The 15082-nt window shown below is 40.5% G+C and overlaps 1 protein-coding gene across 4 annotated transcripts in view; it reads left to right on the top strand.

Moving 5' to 3' along the window:
* Positions 1 to 429: 429 nt before the first annotated feature.
* AHCYL2 (adenosylhomocysteinase like 2) overlaps positions 430 to 15082 on the top strand; it is a 170275-nt gene continuing 155622 nt past the window's right edge. For all 4 annotated transcript variants that reach the window (XM_057730843.1, XM_057730844.1, XM_057730842.1 and 1 more), the window contains exon 1: positions 430 to 832. In XM_057730843.1, coding sequence (XP_057586826.1) covers positions 470 to 832 — 363 coding nt within the window. In that variant the 5' untranslated portion in view covers positions 430 to 469. The remainder of the gene's footprint in view (positions 833 to 15082) is intronic.

Below are 15082 nucleotides of genomic sequence, written 5' to 3'. Positions count from 1 at the left end.
CACATTTCCTTTGGAGTCTTTCTCTTCCTCATGTCCTTCGTCGTGTTCTCACTCCTTTCCGTTAGTCGCCCACTAGAGCTCCATCTCTACTAGAGAATCCCGCTTGCCGGAGGAAGGGCGATGGGGACTACAACTCCCAAGGGGCATCGCGGGCCCCGCCCTCGGTGGCGCGCAGTGGTGGTCGGGGGCTGAGGTCCCACTGTCTTTTCACCACGTGCGGCCCGGAGCAAGCGCACTACAGGTTCCGTGGCACCACGCGCGAGCGAGATGGGGCGGGGCGGGGCAGGGCGGGGAGGGGAGGGAGAGTCCGGGGCTGGCTGGCTGGCGGGCGGGCGGGCAGAGGAAGGGGGTGGGAGCGGAGGCGATGGAGGGGAGGAGTGGGGGAATGGGGGAGGGAAGGGGAAGGGAGGTGGGAGGCGGGGCCGAGCAGGAGCTGGAGTCTGAGCCGGCGGTTGCAGTGGAGGCGGTGATGTCGGTACAGGTCGTGTCAGCAGCGGCTGTCGCGAAGGTGCCTGAGGTGGAGCTGAAGGACCTGAGCCCCTCCGAGGCGGAACCGCAGCTGGGACTGAGCACGGCGGCCGTGAGCGCCATGGCCCCCCCAGCGGGCGGCGGGGACCCTGAAGCTCCAGCTCCCGCGGCGGAGCGGCCCCCGGCCCCCGGCCCGGGATCGGGGCCCGCAGCGGCTCTCAGCCCCGCCGCTGGGAAAGTGCCTCAGGCGTCGGCCATGAAGCGGAGCGACCCTCATCACCAGCATCAGAGGCACCGCGACGGTGGCGAGGCCCTGATCAGCCCCGACGGCACCGTCACCGAGGCGCCGCGAACGGTCAAGAAGGTATTGGGGCCGGGCTGCCTCTTTCGGAGAGCGAGGGTGGGAGGGGGAACCGCAGATCCTCTCGGCGCGGCGGCACCACCCTCCACGCCCTCTCTTCTGATCGTAGGAGCAGAGAGATCCCTCTTGCCCCTAAACCCGCTCTCTCAGAGATGCCCCCACCCGGGCCCCAGTGCTGGGGAGCGAAGACTCCAGGTGGTACAGCCGTACTTAACTGGGAATAACATGGAGGTAGCGCTCTCCCCTACTCCTTGGAATAGGCTGGGAGAGGAGAGGCACCTAGTATTACCCATCTCTATACTCCCAGCGTACTCCCGGGTATATTTTCCAGACTATCGAGGAGAAGACCCCGATGGTGTAGAGAAATCTTACAGCTTATGAGAGTTCACCCAACAATAAGGGTGGAAAGAGCTTTTCTATTTGGAGAGCTTTTCTGTAAGGAGTAGTTACCTCGCACTGAGATTCTCAGTTGTCTGGTTTCTGTACAGATGATGATTTTCTTCCTTTCTGTGGCCAAGCGCTTCCATCGAGCAGTGCTGATGCCATGCCCTTCATTCCAGATACTGCAATATCCTTACATCTTCTCTGAATGTAGAAGGGTAATGGAGAGATTTTCTTCACTCTTTTCTCTTAAAGGCTTGTCCTCTGCTTAGTAGTTGGTCACCAGGATTATTAGACTGCGTATGAAGAGAATGATTGTTTTATTGGTTCTCTTATTCCGCCTGAAAGTGTTAGGAAAAAAATGCTTCTACTTTTGGGAAAGGCGATCACTGTGGGGTTTTCTGTCCCGACTGTCAGCTTCTTTCAGATATAGGCTTGAAGAGGCAGTAGCCTCAGAACACCAGGGAGTAGGTGTGTCTAGATATTTGATATTTCCAGTATTACCCTTACAATGGCTATCTGTGGTGTGTGTCCTCTCATAAAGCAAGTCAGTACAGAAAAAAAGGGCAAATACCACAAAGACAGAGATGTGGATTGTATGAAAAGGGATTATCACTCTAATTTCCGAGGTATAACGTGAATACAGTGATTTATGGGTTTTTTTGTTTGTTTTGTGAATGATTTTTAATTGCTTTATCAGAACAGCAAGAAAGTGATGTGAAGTCTGCATTAGTTTCACTATACAGCACTCAGCTGAGTTGGAACCTTGTATCCAGCCTAACTTTGGCTGTAATAGCCTCATTATTAATGTATAAATCAGAGAGCCCTTCCATTCCAATTACCCAAATATAGGTGATAAACAAGGTCAGAGGCAAGACTGAAGGAATTTGTTTAATGATGCTTTGGGACTGTGTCTTTCTCGTTTGCATTATGAAACTCCTCTGGGAGGAATTATAGGAGGAAAGAGAAGCAGCACCCGGCACCAGTGCTCATAGAACCTAGATATGCGTGGAAATCTGAAACATATTTGTAACCAGTTGAGGTGCTTTATAACTTTGGCCAAATCTTGTGATTAAGCGTCTTTTTGTGAAAAATCTGTATTTTAATTAGGTTTCTTGAAGGTAAGAGTGTTTAACAGATTGCCTTTATTTATTTATTTGACCTTGCCATGAGGCTTGTGGGATCTTAGTTCCCTGACCAGGAATTGAACCTGGGGCCACAGCAGTGAAAGCATGGAGTCCTAACCACTGGACCACCAGGGAACTCTGCAACAAATTTCCTTTAGAACATGGGATTTACAGTTAAGCAGACCGGGTTTGAATCCAGTACCCCTGCTAACTAGCTTTTGGGTAATATCCAAATTCTCTAAATCTTAGTTTCTTCTTTTATAAAATGAGGTTACTAATATGATTGAAGATTAGAAATATTTGTAGAGGGCTTAGCATTGAACTTGGCACATGTGGTAAGGGTTTAAGAAATTACAGCTATTAGGAATTGATTTTATTTTTTACTTTTTCTTCCTCCCATCATAGCTTAAGTGCGCCACCATGGCTTCCTTTAAATGGTACATACAATTCAACAAATTCTATATAAAGCAGTGAAAAAATTACAGACCAGCATATCAGTCTGTTTTTCCTAATTCTAGATGTGTTTCTTGACCATTTTCCTTGTTGCTGAACCACCTTCTTCCTGTTTTTCCAGCCTAAAAATGTAGGTCCCATGATTCTAGATTTACTCAGCAGCCTCAAGGCTATGGAAGACAGGGCTGAGCTTGCCTTACAATGTTAATTGCAACCAAAAAACAACTTCTCTACTGGAAGTTAAGCAGGCAAAGCTCTGGGCGAAGATTCAGCTGTATGACACAACTACAGGCGTTGCTGAGATGCTTTTTGGGGGCAGAATCTTTAACTTTCTTAACGTTGAATTGGCTAAATTAAAACAAGTGCATGAGACTGACCTTCTTTCTTGAAGTTGAAGTCACCTCCCCAAGGGACTGCAGTGTGATATTTTGATTTGTTGAGCCTTTCTTGATTTTTTAGTTTATTTAAGTAATCATTCTGACCTTGACTCCCTTCTGCTTTTATTTTAGTGTAGGGAGGGACTGGAGGTACTAAGGATTGAAATAGCTACCTTAGGCTATGTAATTGGTGACTGTTGCTTTTATTTTGTAACTGTCACATACAAGCTTATTTATCTTAAGCATATTTCCGTTGATGGTTTCCCTTACTCCATTTGTATGTGTCATTAGTGTTCTTAGTACTGTTACTCTGTTCAGTCACACAAGGGAAATAAGCTTTTTATAAAAGCCAGAATTTCCAAGTGCAGCATTTAATAAGAATGAACATATGGTGTGCAGGTCACTCAGTCCCATCTTATCTTTGGCGTCTACCTCCATCCTGTGACTTGTGGTGCTCTGGGGACCAGATCTTGTCACCACGGCCATCATATATTTGTATATAAAGTTTTTGTTTGTAAGTGAACTCAACAATCCAAAAATCTCTGTAAGAAGTGATTTGTGAAATAGGAAGATAAGGTCCATAGTGAATGCAGTAGCAGTAGTTGAGAGGGTTTCTTTCTCCTTTCAAGTGTTCTTGAAAATGGGGTAATAGAAATGTCATAGCACAGCAGGGAAAACAAGGCAGGAGAGGATTCATTTCAGAAAAGTTAAAGCATTCTGATAATAAGGCTGTGAGCCTAAGAATGGCAACTAGCTTGTGCTTACGTCAATATCAGTAATGACCATGTTCAAGCAGATTCTTTTTTTTTTTTTTTTTTTGGCAAACAAATCCACCTTGCGCTGGCTTTGTTGCTGTCAGCAGACAATGAGTTGAGCCATGCTAGCGCTTTCTTGCGCTGAATTCTTTAAGCTCTTTATCTGGTTAATTATTGATTACTAAAATGGAACCTTTTGGATATAGTCATGGGAATGTGGGAGCAGTATTACTCCTTTTGCCAGTTAGGAAAGTACAGCTTTGCAAAATGTCCAGTAAGGCAATTGGCAGACTGACCCTAATAACAGTTACCATTAATTGGCCCTTTATATGCCAGGAACTGTTATCAGCATTTTTCTAATCCTGACAGCTACACAATGAGATATGTGGCATTATCGCCATTTCACAGATAAGGAAATGAGGTCCAGAGAAGGTAAAGTGCCTTGACCAAGGTTATATATCTAGAAAGCGGCAGAGGTAGGGCTTAAAACCGCTGTTGTCAGTCTTTGTCTGTTTCTAAAGCCCATTTCCTTTTTATTATTCCACACTGATTCTGATTTCATAGTTGCTGGGTTCTGGCTTTCTCCCAGAAGTCTTTCAGAATACTCAGTGAACTCTGAGGTATGTCTTTCTGATTTAAGATTTAGGTCATCCCAAATCCAAAGTAAGGAGGGTCTGAGTCAGGGCTTTAGGAAGAGGATGGGAAAAAAATTGAACAAATGTAGAATCTCAAAGAATTGTAAAATTATGAGAGAGAGAGAGAAGAGGATATATATATATAAATATTTCATGTTGGTAATTTAATGATAATTTGCGAGATGTATTCTTATTTTTAAAGTTATAAATGAATCAGGAGTACCCGAGGACTGTGATCCTCCTTTCTGTCCAGCTAACAGTTTTCCTTGTTCTCTTCTATGAATCAATCTCTAGTTAAACATTTTGAAAATTGGAAGGGGAAGCATATTGTTTTGTATTCCTGCTGTGTCCCAGGCATTACATTAGAGTTTTACGTATACTATTTTATTTAAGCCTTTGAAGAGCTCTCAGAAATAGGTAGTGTTATCCTTGTTTTATTGAGGAAACCGAGGGTTGGAGAGATTAAGGAGTTTGTCTCAAGGTTACACGTTTAGTAACTGTGATGTGAGTTAACAGAATTCTCATCTGTTCAACTCTCATGTCCAAACTTACTTTCTTTCTCTTCCTTCCTTCCTTTCTTTCTTTTTCTTTCTTTCTTTCTTTCTCTCTTTCTTTCTTTCCTTCTTTTTCTTTCTTTCTTTTTCTTTCTCTTTCTTTCTTTCCTTCTTTCTTTTTCTTTCTTTCTCTTTCCTTCCTTCCTTCCTTCTTTCTTTTTCTTTTTCTTTCTTTCTTTCTTTCTTTCTTTCTTTCCTTCCTTCCTTCCTTCCTTCCTTCCTTCTTTCTTTCTTTCTTCCTTCCTTCCTCTTTTCCTTCCTTCCTTTCTTCCTTCCTTCCCTCCTTCCTTTCTTCCTTCCTTCTTTCCCTCCTTCCCTCCTTCCTTTCTTCCTTTCTTCCTTCCTTCCTTCCCTCCTTCCCTCCTTCCTTTCTTCCTTTCCTTCTTTCCTTCTTTCTTTCCTTCCTTCTTTCCTTCTTTCTTTCTCTCTTTCTTTCTTTCTCTGCCGTGCTGCGTGTAGGATCTTAATTCTCTGACCAGGGATCAAACCTGGGCCCCCTGCATTGAGAGTGCAGGGTCTTAACTACTGAGCAACCAGGGAAGTCCCTCTATTGCTTTTCAATTGAAGTATTTCTCTGTTAAAAGTTTATATTGAACCTTTTAAATCTTAGTTAATGTGTATATTTATGTGGATATTTCTGTTGTGTCACTAACAGGTGGTTTCTTTTTATTTATTGAGCTTGTTTAATGGTCTTACCATTTACTTATGTGAACATTTATGAATTTTCTGAGAAGGCAGCCCTTCTTTTGTATAATTTCTGAAATCTATTCTTTCTGGGAAAGATTGACCATTAAGAGCTGTTTTAGGAGGTTGCTCAGACCTGAAGTTGCAATTGTGTATTTAATGTCTTGAGGAAGACCACTTAGGTCCTTAGTGTCCAGTTAATAGAAGAAATGAATAGTTCATAAAAAGGAAGAGTGAGTTTCTTTATTAAATCATTTCGTTGAAAGTGTTCCCCGCCCCCTCAGTAAAAGAAAAAAAAAGGAAGAAATTTGTTGGGATCTTCATTCAGACTTCATTCTTTCTTGGTAGTCCTTGTTTAACTAATTCAGAGAGGTACAACTGAGGTGGATGGGAGAAGAGTCAATTCTGGCAGCTGTCCCAATCCACCCCCCTGCCACTGCCTTCAGGTGGTATGCACAATTAGAGGAGCTGAAATTCCACTCCCCCAATAAGAGGTTTAGTTAGATTGATCAGGTTTCTGTGGAATTTGGAGGAGCTTTTTATAATCTGAATGACCTATGGCCCAAGATTTGGTGAGAGCTGAGTAGAGGAGAAAGCAGTGGAGTGAACTTTCTTCTGTAATAGTTCTAAGTAAAACTACTTTGATTAAATTAAGTAACTTCAGCTATATGATATGTGTAATTTTCAGTTCCCTCTTCCGCAGCTATATTGTGCAGCAATTCAGTGAGCCATTTTCCCTCTTGGACACAGCATTAATATGCATTAATAGCTGGTGATTTCCTGTGTTCCCCCGCCCCACGCCCGATGAGGATCTGTCGATAGAAATGGATTGGTTTGGGGCACCTGGTTCTTCTTAGCTCAGAAGTCGTATTAAGGAAGGGTATAGAGGTTCTAGAGCTGCTAGTTGAGTCTTTTCCTTGGAAAAGAGTTGCTAAGAAAAGAGCTTTTTCTTAGAAAAGAGCTGCTAAGTCAGTCTTTTCCTTAAAGCCTTTCTGAATACTGTAAAGCTATCATTGGAATTTAAGCAAGCTGAGACTTAAACTGGCTTCATCTTCCTTACAAATTTATCTCCCGCAAGGCTCCAATGTGAACCTGTCTAATCATTCCAAAAGATTTGATTTGATACTGTTGACTACCTTTTCTTGGAAACTCTTTTCTCGGCTTCAGTTACAACTTCATTTATGGCTACCATTTACTGAATACTTGCTCTCTTCCAGGCATCTATCTATCTCTCTATCTCATCTCATTTAATCCTCGTAACAACTTTATCAGATGAATATTATTATCTTTATTTTACAGATTAGAAAATATAGGCCCAAAGAGAATAATGAACTTGCCCAAGCCTTTGCCAAACTTTGATGCCTTTGGGATTACTGAGAATGAAACACTGCCCACAGCAGTAGTGGGAGGCTTTGCCACACTGCCAACCCCTTACTTTTCTGATTAAACTCCCATGTGAAACCTACTTAAGCCACTGCACCAAGGCTGCTGGGACTACTCTGCAACCTTTTGGATCCCAAGATCTACCCTCTTCCAAAGCAAGGCCTCACATCCCTGTTTACCTCGTCACTACCTGATGCCTAGCCAGCCACTGTCTTCCTAATGCTCATTCCTTTACCACTCCTCATCCTCTCAGCCAGTCCAATCTTCCCAGACATTTCCACTATGTTCTCTACAACTTGCTCCTCCATTATCAGCAAACTCTTCTTGTAGCATCAGCCTCTAGCAGCAAGATCAGATTACGGGGCCACGGTAGCACCTGGTATCCTGAACTATAATGGTGCATCCCAAGCTGCAGCATCTCCTGCTTAGCATAAGCAAATAGGACATCTTTCCCAAGCCCATTCTTTGGTGGTGTTTTTAACTGTGTAGCCCTGAAGCAAGTTCTCTGCTCTGAAAGCTACCTCATGTCCTTTCTGTGAATTCTTTTTCTGTCCAGTTCAGCCAGAGTTGACCTCTGTTGTTTATGGAACTCTGAGTGATGCACTAGTTGAACCTAACCATCTGCCTTTTTAGTTGCCTGCATCTATGGAGCTGAGGGTTGGTAGAGAAAAATCAGAAAGCCAGGCAGATCGATGTCAGTAAAATTCATAATCGTCAACCTCATATGCTTGATCAGCGTTGCCTCATAAAATTATACATTTCTCTAGTGAGTTTACTTTCACACTCATTACAAATGATTTATACTGTGTCTGTTTACTTCTAATTTCACATGTGTTCTTTTAAAACCAGTGATATGCCTATATTTGTTATAAAAACAGAAAGCACCAAAAGGGAATCCCTTCATTTTGTACCTACCAAATCTACAAACCTACTTGCATCTGGGGTTCATCTTTTTCTCATTCCCTCATGTTGTGACAGGGGAAGATGTCCTTCATTTTATCAAAGGCCAGCCCCTCCACAAATGCTCTAATCACATCCTCTGGTCCTCTTAAAGAACTTCTTCCTTCGGTTATTTCCTCTTTCTACTAGAGCCTTTCCTATGGATTTCCTTGCTCTGATCTCTCCCATTTTGAAAACCCTGTCTTCTGACTCCCATATCTCCTTTCTGCTATTGTCCTATCTTTCTAGTCCCTTACATAGCTAAGTTTCTTAAAGGAATTTTCAATGTGTGCTATATAAACTTTTTTTCTACCTTCACCAATACTGAATATTTTTACATCTTTTATGAGAAAAAATCTTTTACTGTTGTTTTTATTAGTATTTTTTCTGCTTATAGTGAGGCTGAGAATATTTTCATGAATATATTGGTAATTTATATTTTTTCTTGTAATTGCCTGTTCATATTTATTCATTAACAAATATTTATTGAGGGACTACTATGTGCCAAGTGCTGGGGGTTCAGCAAAATAAATAAAGATCTCTGTCTTCCTGTTGACTTGCCTTTTACATGTTGGCTTGTAGGAATTCTTTATATTTCCTGGATATTCTTTTCGTTGTAGTCGTCGTTCGCTGCACCTTGAGGCCTGAAGGATCTTAGTTCCCCAACCAGGGATCAAACCTGTGCCCCCTACAGTGGAAGCAGGGAGTCTTAACTATTGGACCGCCAGGGAAGTCCCTGAATATTAACTCTTTGTGTATATGTTGCAAATATTTTTTCTACTCTATTTCTTGTTGACTTGTAACTTTGTTTATACTAAAAATTTTTATGTAGTCAGATTGGCCAGTTTTTTCTCTTATGGCTTAAACATTTTATGTCTCAGAATGGCCTTTCCTACCCCAGGGTTTATAAACAAATTCTTTTGTATTTTCTTCAGCTGTTTTCATGGTTGTGTTTATTTTCTTTTGGTCTTCAGTCCATCTGGAATTTATTTTTGTTTGTAATGTAAGATAGGGACTATTTGGAATGTAAGATAGGTCTATTTGTCCCCAAATAAAATTTAATATTTTACTTGCTCAGGTTTGTTCTCTCTTTCTCTCTCTCTCTCTTTTTTTCCCTCTCTTTAACTTGTCCTTCTTAACAGTTTTTCTTTCTTAACATTTGGCTGGATGTGGAGAAGTAACTTTTGAGCGAAGACTCTAACTCAAGGATGACACTAAAATTGCCATCTTGGTAGTACCAACTTTTCCAAAATGACACCTGACTTTTTTTTTAAGGCATTGCCAGGAATTGAGTATGTGTGATGTGACTGTAGGAAGAACATTTTTTTTTTTTTTGTCCCAGTAAGATAATTGCATGCATCTGTCTTCCAAAGTTGACATTACCTGCTCCAGGTTAAAGAAGGACTTCTTTTCCTGACAGGTAAAGTGTCTTCTTCAACAAAGCTTTTGTTGGGTAAAGCTTGACTGAGTCTAGTCTTAGGTCACTCCGCTTGGGGAGGCAGAAATAGAATAGGAATTTTTACCACATTCATGTCTGTTGTTTCTGTAAGAGAGAAAAGATGATACTTCGGGATACTTGTCTAATAATCTCCACCAGTACATTCTGAGCTTCTTTTGTGCAAAAACCACTTATGTGTTGTGTGCTACACACTGCTAAGTGATGGGGTTATTAAATCAAAATACCTTTCTTGCCATCAAGGAGAGGGTAGGAAATGTGGATAGGAAAATAAATAAATACAGTCTAATTTAGTATGAGTGCCACTGAAAGCAGGGATTGTTGCAGTTTGTGGAGGTCAGCATCAAAATCGAGGTATGTCACCTTAGGAAAATGAGTTAGTTGTCCACCTAGGAAGCTTCACAGTGTAACAGAACCTTTGTGAGGTTTCCATGTTCCAGCTTTACAAATCCAAAAATTCACATTTCTAATACACTTAGAGTTCATTTACCTCTTAGCACTGGTTCATTCAAACCGAACTCACAAGAGACTCATTTAAAACAAAATGATAACTTCTAATTTATGGTTAGAAGATACTTTCAAGCTAATCTGAAATACATGTCAGTCAGAGGAGACTTTGGAAAGTCTACATGGGAAGTCTAATCATAGTTAAAGGCGGTTTATTAAGTTTGGAATCTTTTAGGTCCTTGCTACGCAAACCAGTCTATGACCAGAAGCATTGGGATCACCTTTGAGCTTGTTAGAAATGCACAGTCTGAGGCAGTTGGTTCTGTACTAGTGTATGCCCACCAGAACCGTGGTTATTTACGCATTGTTGAATACTATTGGCTTTGCAGTTGGCTTATTTCATGTTTCTCTTTTATGATATCTCAGAGTAGAGAGGCAAGAAAATCATTTTAGGGTTTTGTGGAACGGTAGAAATTTATGGAAAACATTATAAGACTTGTAATGAAATATTTGATAGACACAGAGACAGAAGCATAGACGAGCACAGATGTGCAAAGATAGACATACACAGAGATTCCCCCACATCCATGGAACCCCTCAAGACCCCTCCGCTCAGACACTCCCACCCTCCCACCCCAGACACACACATACCCACAGAGAGTGTCTGCATAGAGTCCCGGACTTATACCTACAGAGTCACCCCACCCAGATTCACATACACCCTGAGGCCCTGCTCCCACACAGAGATACACACACACACACACACACCCCCCCAATAGGTAATGTGTAAAACTCAGATTTTCGTAGGACTTGAGTAGTGTTCTCCATAGTTATGTTGAAGAGAAGGGATGAGTATACTCTCTAAGGTACTTTTATCTGAGCCACAAAATGAAGCAAAAATAGATGGGCTGCCACTGGGTCTGCAGAATAGTGAATGCTACAAAGCCAGTTTTATTTGAATTCCTGTTTCTGGAACTGCTTGTTCCTCAGCATCATTTTCAGCTTGATGTACTCATCGTGCTTGGATAGAAAGTCATTCTCTTTGTCTCAGGAGCTTGTTTGCTAGATTGCTGGTTAAGCAGAGTTCCATGCTCAGTGCCCCTGGTTGCTAATAAATAAATCACATAAAGCTGCCCAGAATTGGAAGATTTAGAAACACTGTACCTATGTAGAAGACTTGTACTGAGTCCTCTAGGGTATTGTAGGACTGAAGAATATAGGGTGGAGAGGGAAAATTATGTTAAAACTAGAAAGAGATGTAATTTGGGGGTTTTTAACCTGTTGAATCATTCATGGTATAGATTTGCATAAAGATCTGTGATGAAGCTTAAGAATGACTCAGGGGAATCATTTAGTTATAAGTTAAAAGATTCAAAAACTGTATGGATGTGGGCTGGGGGTTGCACATGTGTTGGTTGATGGAACATTGGTATCCATGTAGCCAGGGATTTGGCTCGGGTAGCATCTTGGAGAGAAGTATCTTGCTAGGGAAAAAGAAACTCAACTGTACAGCATGTTTGTGCCTAAATACTTAAAAGTTTCTATCATGGGACTTTCCACGCTTCCATTGCAGGGGGTGTGGGTTTGATCCCTGGTCGGGGAACTATGATACCACATGCCGCAAAGCGTGGCCAAAAAATAGAAAGGAAAAAAAAGTTTCTATCACACTGAGGGAGTAAGGCACCAGAGGGACATTAATAGAACAGTTTTACACATGTAGGTTCCAAAAGGAGATAAATATTTTTCTCTTGCTGCCTGGTATATGTGTATATGTATTCATTTCACCAAAAGCCTGTTAAAAAAATTGTTTTTCCCAAGCATATGGAAAAGTACAAAGAAAATTGTAGTCACTACCCAATTTAACAAATGTAAGCATTTTGCAAAATTTTCTGTAGATGTTTTTTAAAGATGTAAAACATTGTAGATAAAATGGAAGACCCCTTTGTACCCCTTCTCTGTTGATTTCCTTTCTTTCCTTCTCTTTCTCCCAACACAGAGGTAACTTCTCTTCAAACTTTGCTGTTTATAATTCCCCTGGATGTTTTCATTCTTTGGCTACATATTGTCAGTATCAATTGTATATCAATAAACGATATGTAGCATTGCTTTGTATGTTTATAAACTTAATATAAGTGGTTTTATAGAGTAGATATTATTCTGCAACCTACTTTTTTCACTCAGCTTTGAGTTTTAACCAGTCTGAAACGTAGATTTTCCAGTTGACTAATTTTTAACTACTGTGTAATACTTCATTGTATGAATATACCACTTTGTACCCAATACCCTTTAATGTTGCCTTTTTTTTTTTTTTTTTTTTTTGCTGGAGTGCACACCCTTAATCCTGTTTCCTTATGCACAGGTCCTTTTGAGCATTTCTCTAGAGTATATCCCTGTAAGCAAAATTGCTTCAAATATATCAGCTTTACCAGATACTCCCAAATTGCTTTCTAAATTGGTTTTACTAATTCCTATTTTCTGAATCCTTGCTAATAAGTGCAATTGTCAGAACTTCTTTTTTTAATATTTATTTCTTTATTTGGTTGCACTTGGTCTTGGTTGCAGCAGGTAGGTTCCTTAGTTGTGGCGTGAGAACTCTTAGTTGAGGCATGCGTGTGGGATCTTGTTCCCTGACCAGGGATTGAACCCTGGCCCCCTGCATTGGGAGCTGGGAGCACGGAGTCTTAACCACCAGGGAAGTCCCAGACATTGAACTTTTGTTCAGTTGAACTACCGATGTCTGGTATTTGTGAAATGGTATCTCTGTTGTTTCAGTTTGTATTTCCTTGGATATAAGTGAGATTGAGCGTCTTTTAATGTGTTTGTAGTCCGTTTGAGTTTCCTTTTTTGTAAATTGTCTGTGTTCATATTCTTTCCCATTTTTCTTTTGGGATCTCATTGGCTTTTATTATTGATTTGTAAAAGTTCTTTCTTTATTTTTAAAAAATATTTATTTATTTGGTTGCACCAGGCCTTAGTTGCCACACGCGGGATCTTCATTGTGGCCTGCAGGATCTTCATTGTGGCCTGCGGGATCTTTAGTTGCGGCATGTGAACTCTTAGTTGCGCATATGGGATCTAGTTCCCTGACCAGGGATCAAACCCGGGCCCCCTGTATTGGGAGTGCGGGGTCTTAGCCACTGGACCACCAGGGAAGTCTTTGTGAAAGTTCTTTGTATATATTCATTCCAATCCTTTATCACATATATGTGTTGCAAATATCTTCCAGTCTGTCTTGCTTTTCATTTTTAACTTATGACTTTTATAGAGAAGTTAAATTTTTTAATGTAAAGTTGATCAGTTTTTTTCTCTGTGTGGTTTGACCATTTTGAGTCTTGTTATAGAAACTTTTCCCTATCTTGAGGTCATATACTCTTCTTTTTTTCTTTTTTAATAAATTTATTTATTTATTTATTTTTAGCTGCATTGGGGCTTCATTGCTGCACACGGGCTTTCTCTAGTTGCAGCGAGTGGGGGCTACTCTTCGTTGTGGTGCACAGGCTTCTCATTATGGTGGCTTCTCTTGTTGTAGTGCATGGGCTGTAGGCTTTCAGGCTTCAGTAGTTGTGGCACACAGGCTCAGTAGTTGTGGTGCATGGGCTTAGTTGCTCTGCTGCATGTGGGATCTTCCCGGACCAGGGCTCGAACCTGTGTTCCCTGCATTGGCAGGTGAATTCTTAACCACTCTTGCCACCAGGGAAGTCCTCTAATATGTTTAATTTTGTTTTTTCACAATTTAGTCTTTAATCAATCTGGAATTTATTTTTGTTTATGGTGTGAGATAGTGATCTATTTATTTTTCCATATGGATAACCAGTTGTCCCAGCCCTGTTTGTTGACTAAGTCTATCCTTTCCCCATTGATATATGTTGCTATTCTCAGTTATATGCTCTGTATCCATTGTGTTTCTGGGTGGTCTCTTTGTTGATCTCTTTAGCAATACCATATTTTTTTTAATTGCTAGAACTTTATAATAACTCTTGATATTTGCTTCAGTAAGTTCCTCCTAACGTATTCTTTAAAATTTTTCACAGCTTTATTGAGGCAAAATTTACATAAGGTTAATTGTATAGTCAGTTTAATGACTATTAATAAATATATCTGTAGAGTTTTTTTCACTATGGAAAAAGATATGTAAAACATAAAATTTAACACTTTAACCATTTTAAAGTTATATAGTTCAGCAGCATTAAGTGTATTCATGTTGTTGTGGAACTGTCACCACCACTCACTTCCAGGACTTTCTTCATCTTCCCAAACTAAAACTCCATTATGCCCATTAAATAACTCCGCATTCCCCTCTCCCCCCAGTCTGTAGGAACCACCATTCCACTTTGTCTTTATGAATTTGACTACTCTAGGTACCTTATATAAGTGGAATCATATTTGCCCCTTTGTGTCTGGCTAATTCATTTAACATAATGTCTTCAAGTTTCATCCACATTGTAGCTTGTGTCAGAATTTCATTCTTTTTTAAAGTTGAATAATATTCCAGTGTATGTATATGCCACATTTTGTTTAACCATTCATTCATTGATGAACACTGGGTTGCTCCTACCTTTTGGCTATTGTGAATAATGCTGTTATAAACATGGTGTACAAATACCTTTATGCGTCCCCATATTCAGTTCTTTGGGTGTGTATCCAGAAGTGGAATTGCTGGATCATGTCGTAATTCTATTTCTGATTTTTTGAGAAACTGCCGTACTGTTTTGCATAGCAGCTATACCATTTTACATTCCTACCAGCAATGTACAAGGGTTCTAATTTTTTAACATCCTCAATATTATTTATTTATTTATTTATTATGATAGCTACCCTGATGGGTATGAAACGTCTTAAAGTTGCCAACACAATTTGTTTAAGAGCAGTTTTGTTTCCTCCAGAAGTCCCTTTTACTTATTTGCAGTCAATCCTTGCTCCCACTCTCCACTCCAAGGTAATCACTCATTTGCTTTCTTTCTCCATAGATTTGCCTCTTCTGGAAATTTCATATAAAAGAATCATACAATATATGGTCTTTTGTATCTAGCTTTTTAAGTTAGCATAATGTTTTTGAGGTTTA

This window comes from Hippopotamus amphibius, chromosome 4 (genome assembly GCF_030028045.1).
Source record: "Hippopotamus amphibius kiboko isolate mHipAmp2 chromosome 4, mHipAmp2.hap2, whole genome shotgun sequence".
Classification (NCBI taxonomy): Eukaryota; Metazoa; Chordata; class Mammalia; order Artiodactyla; family Hippopotamidae; genus Hippopotamus; species Hippopotamus amphibius.
Note: the sequence above shows the minus strand (reverse complement) of the source record. Positions and strands in the feature narration are given on the sequence as shown.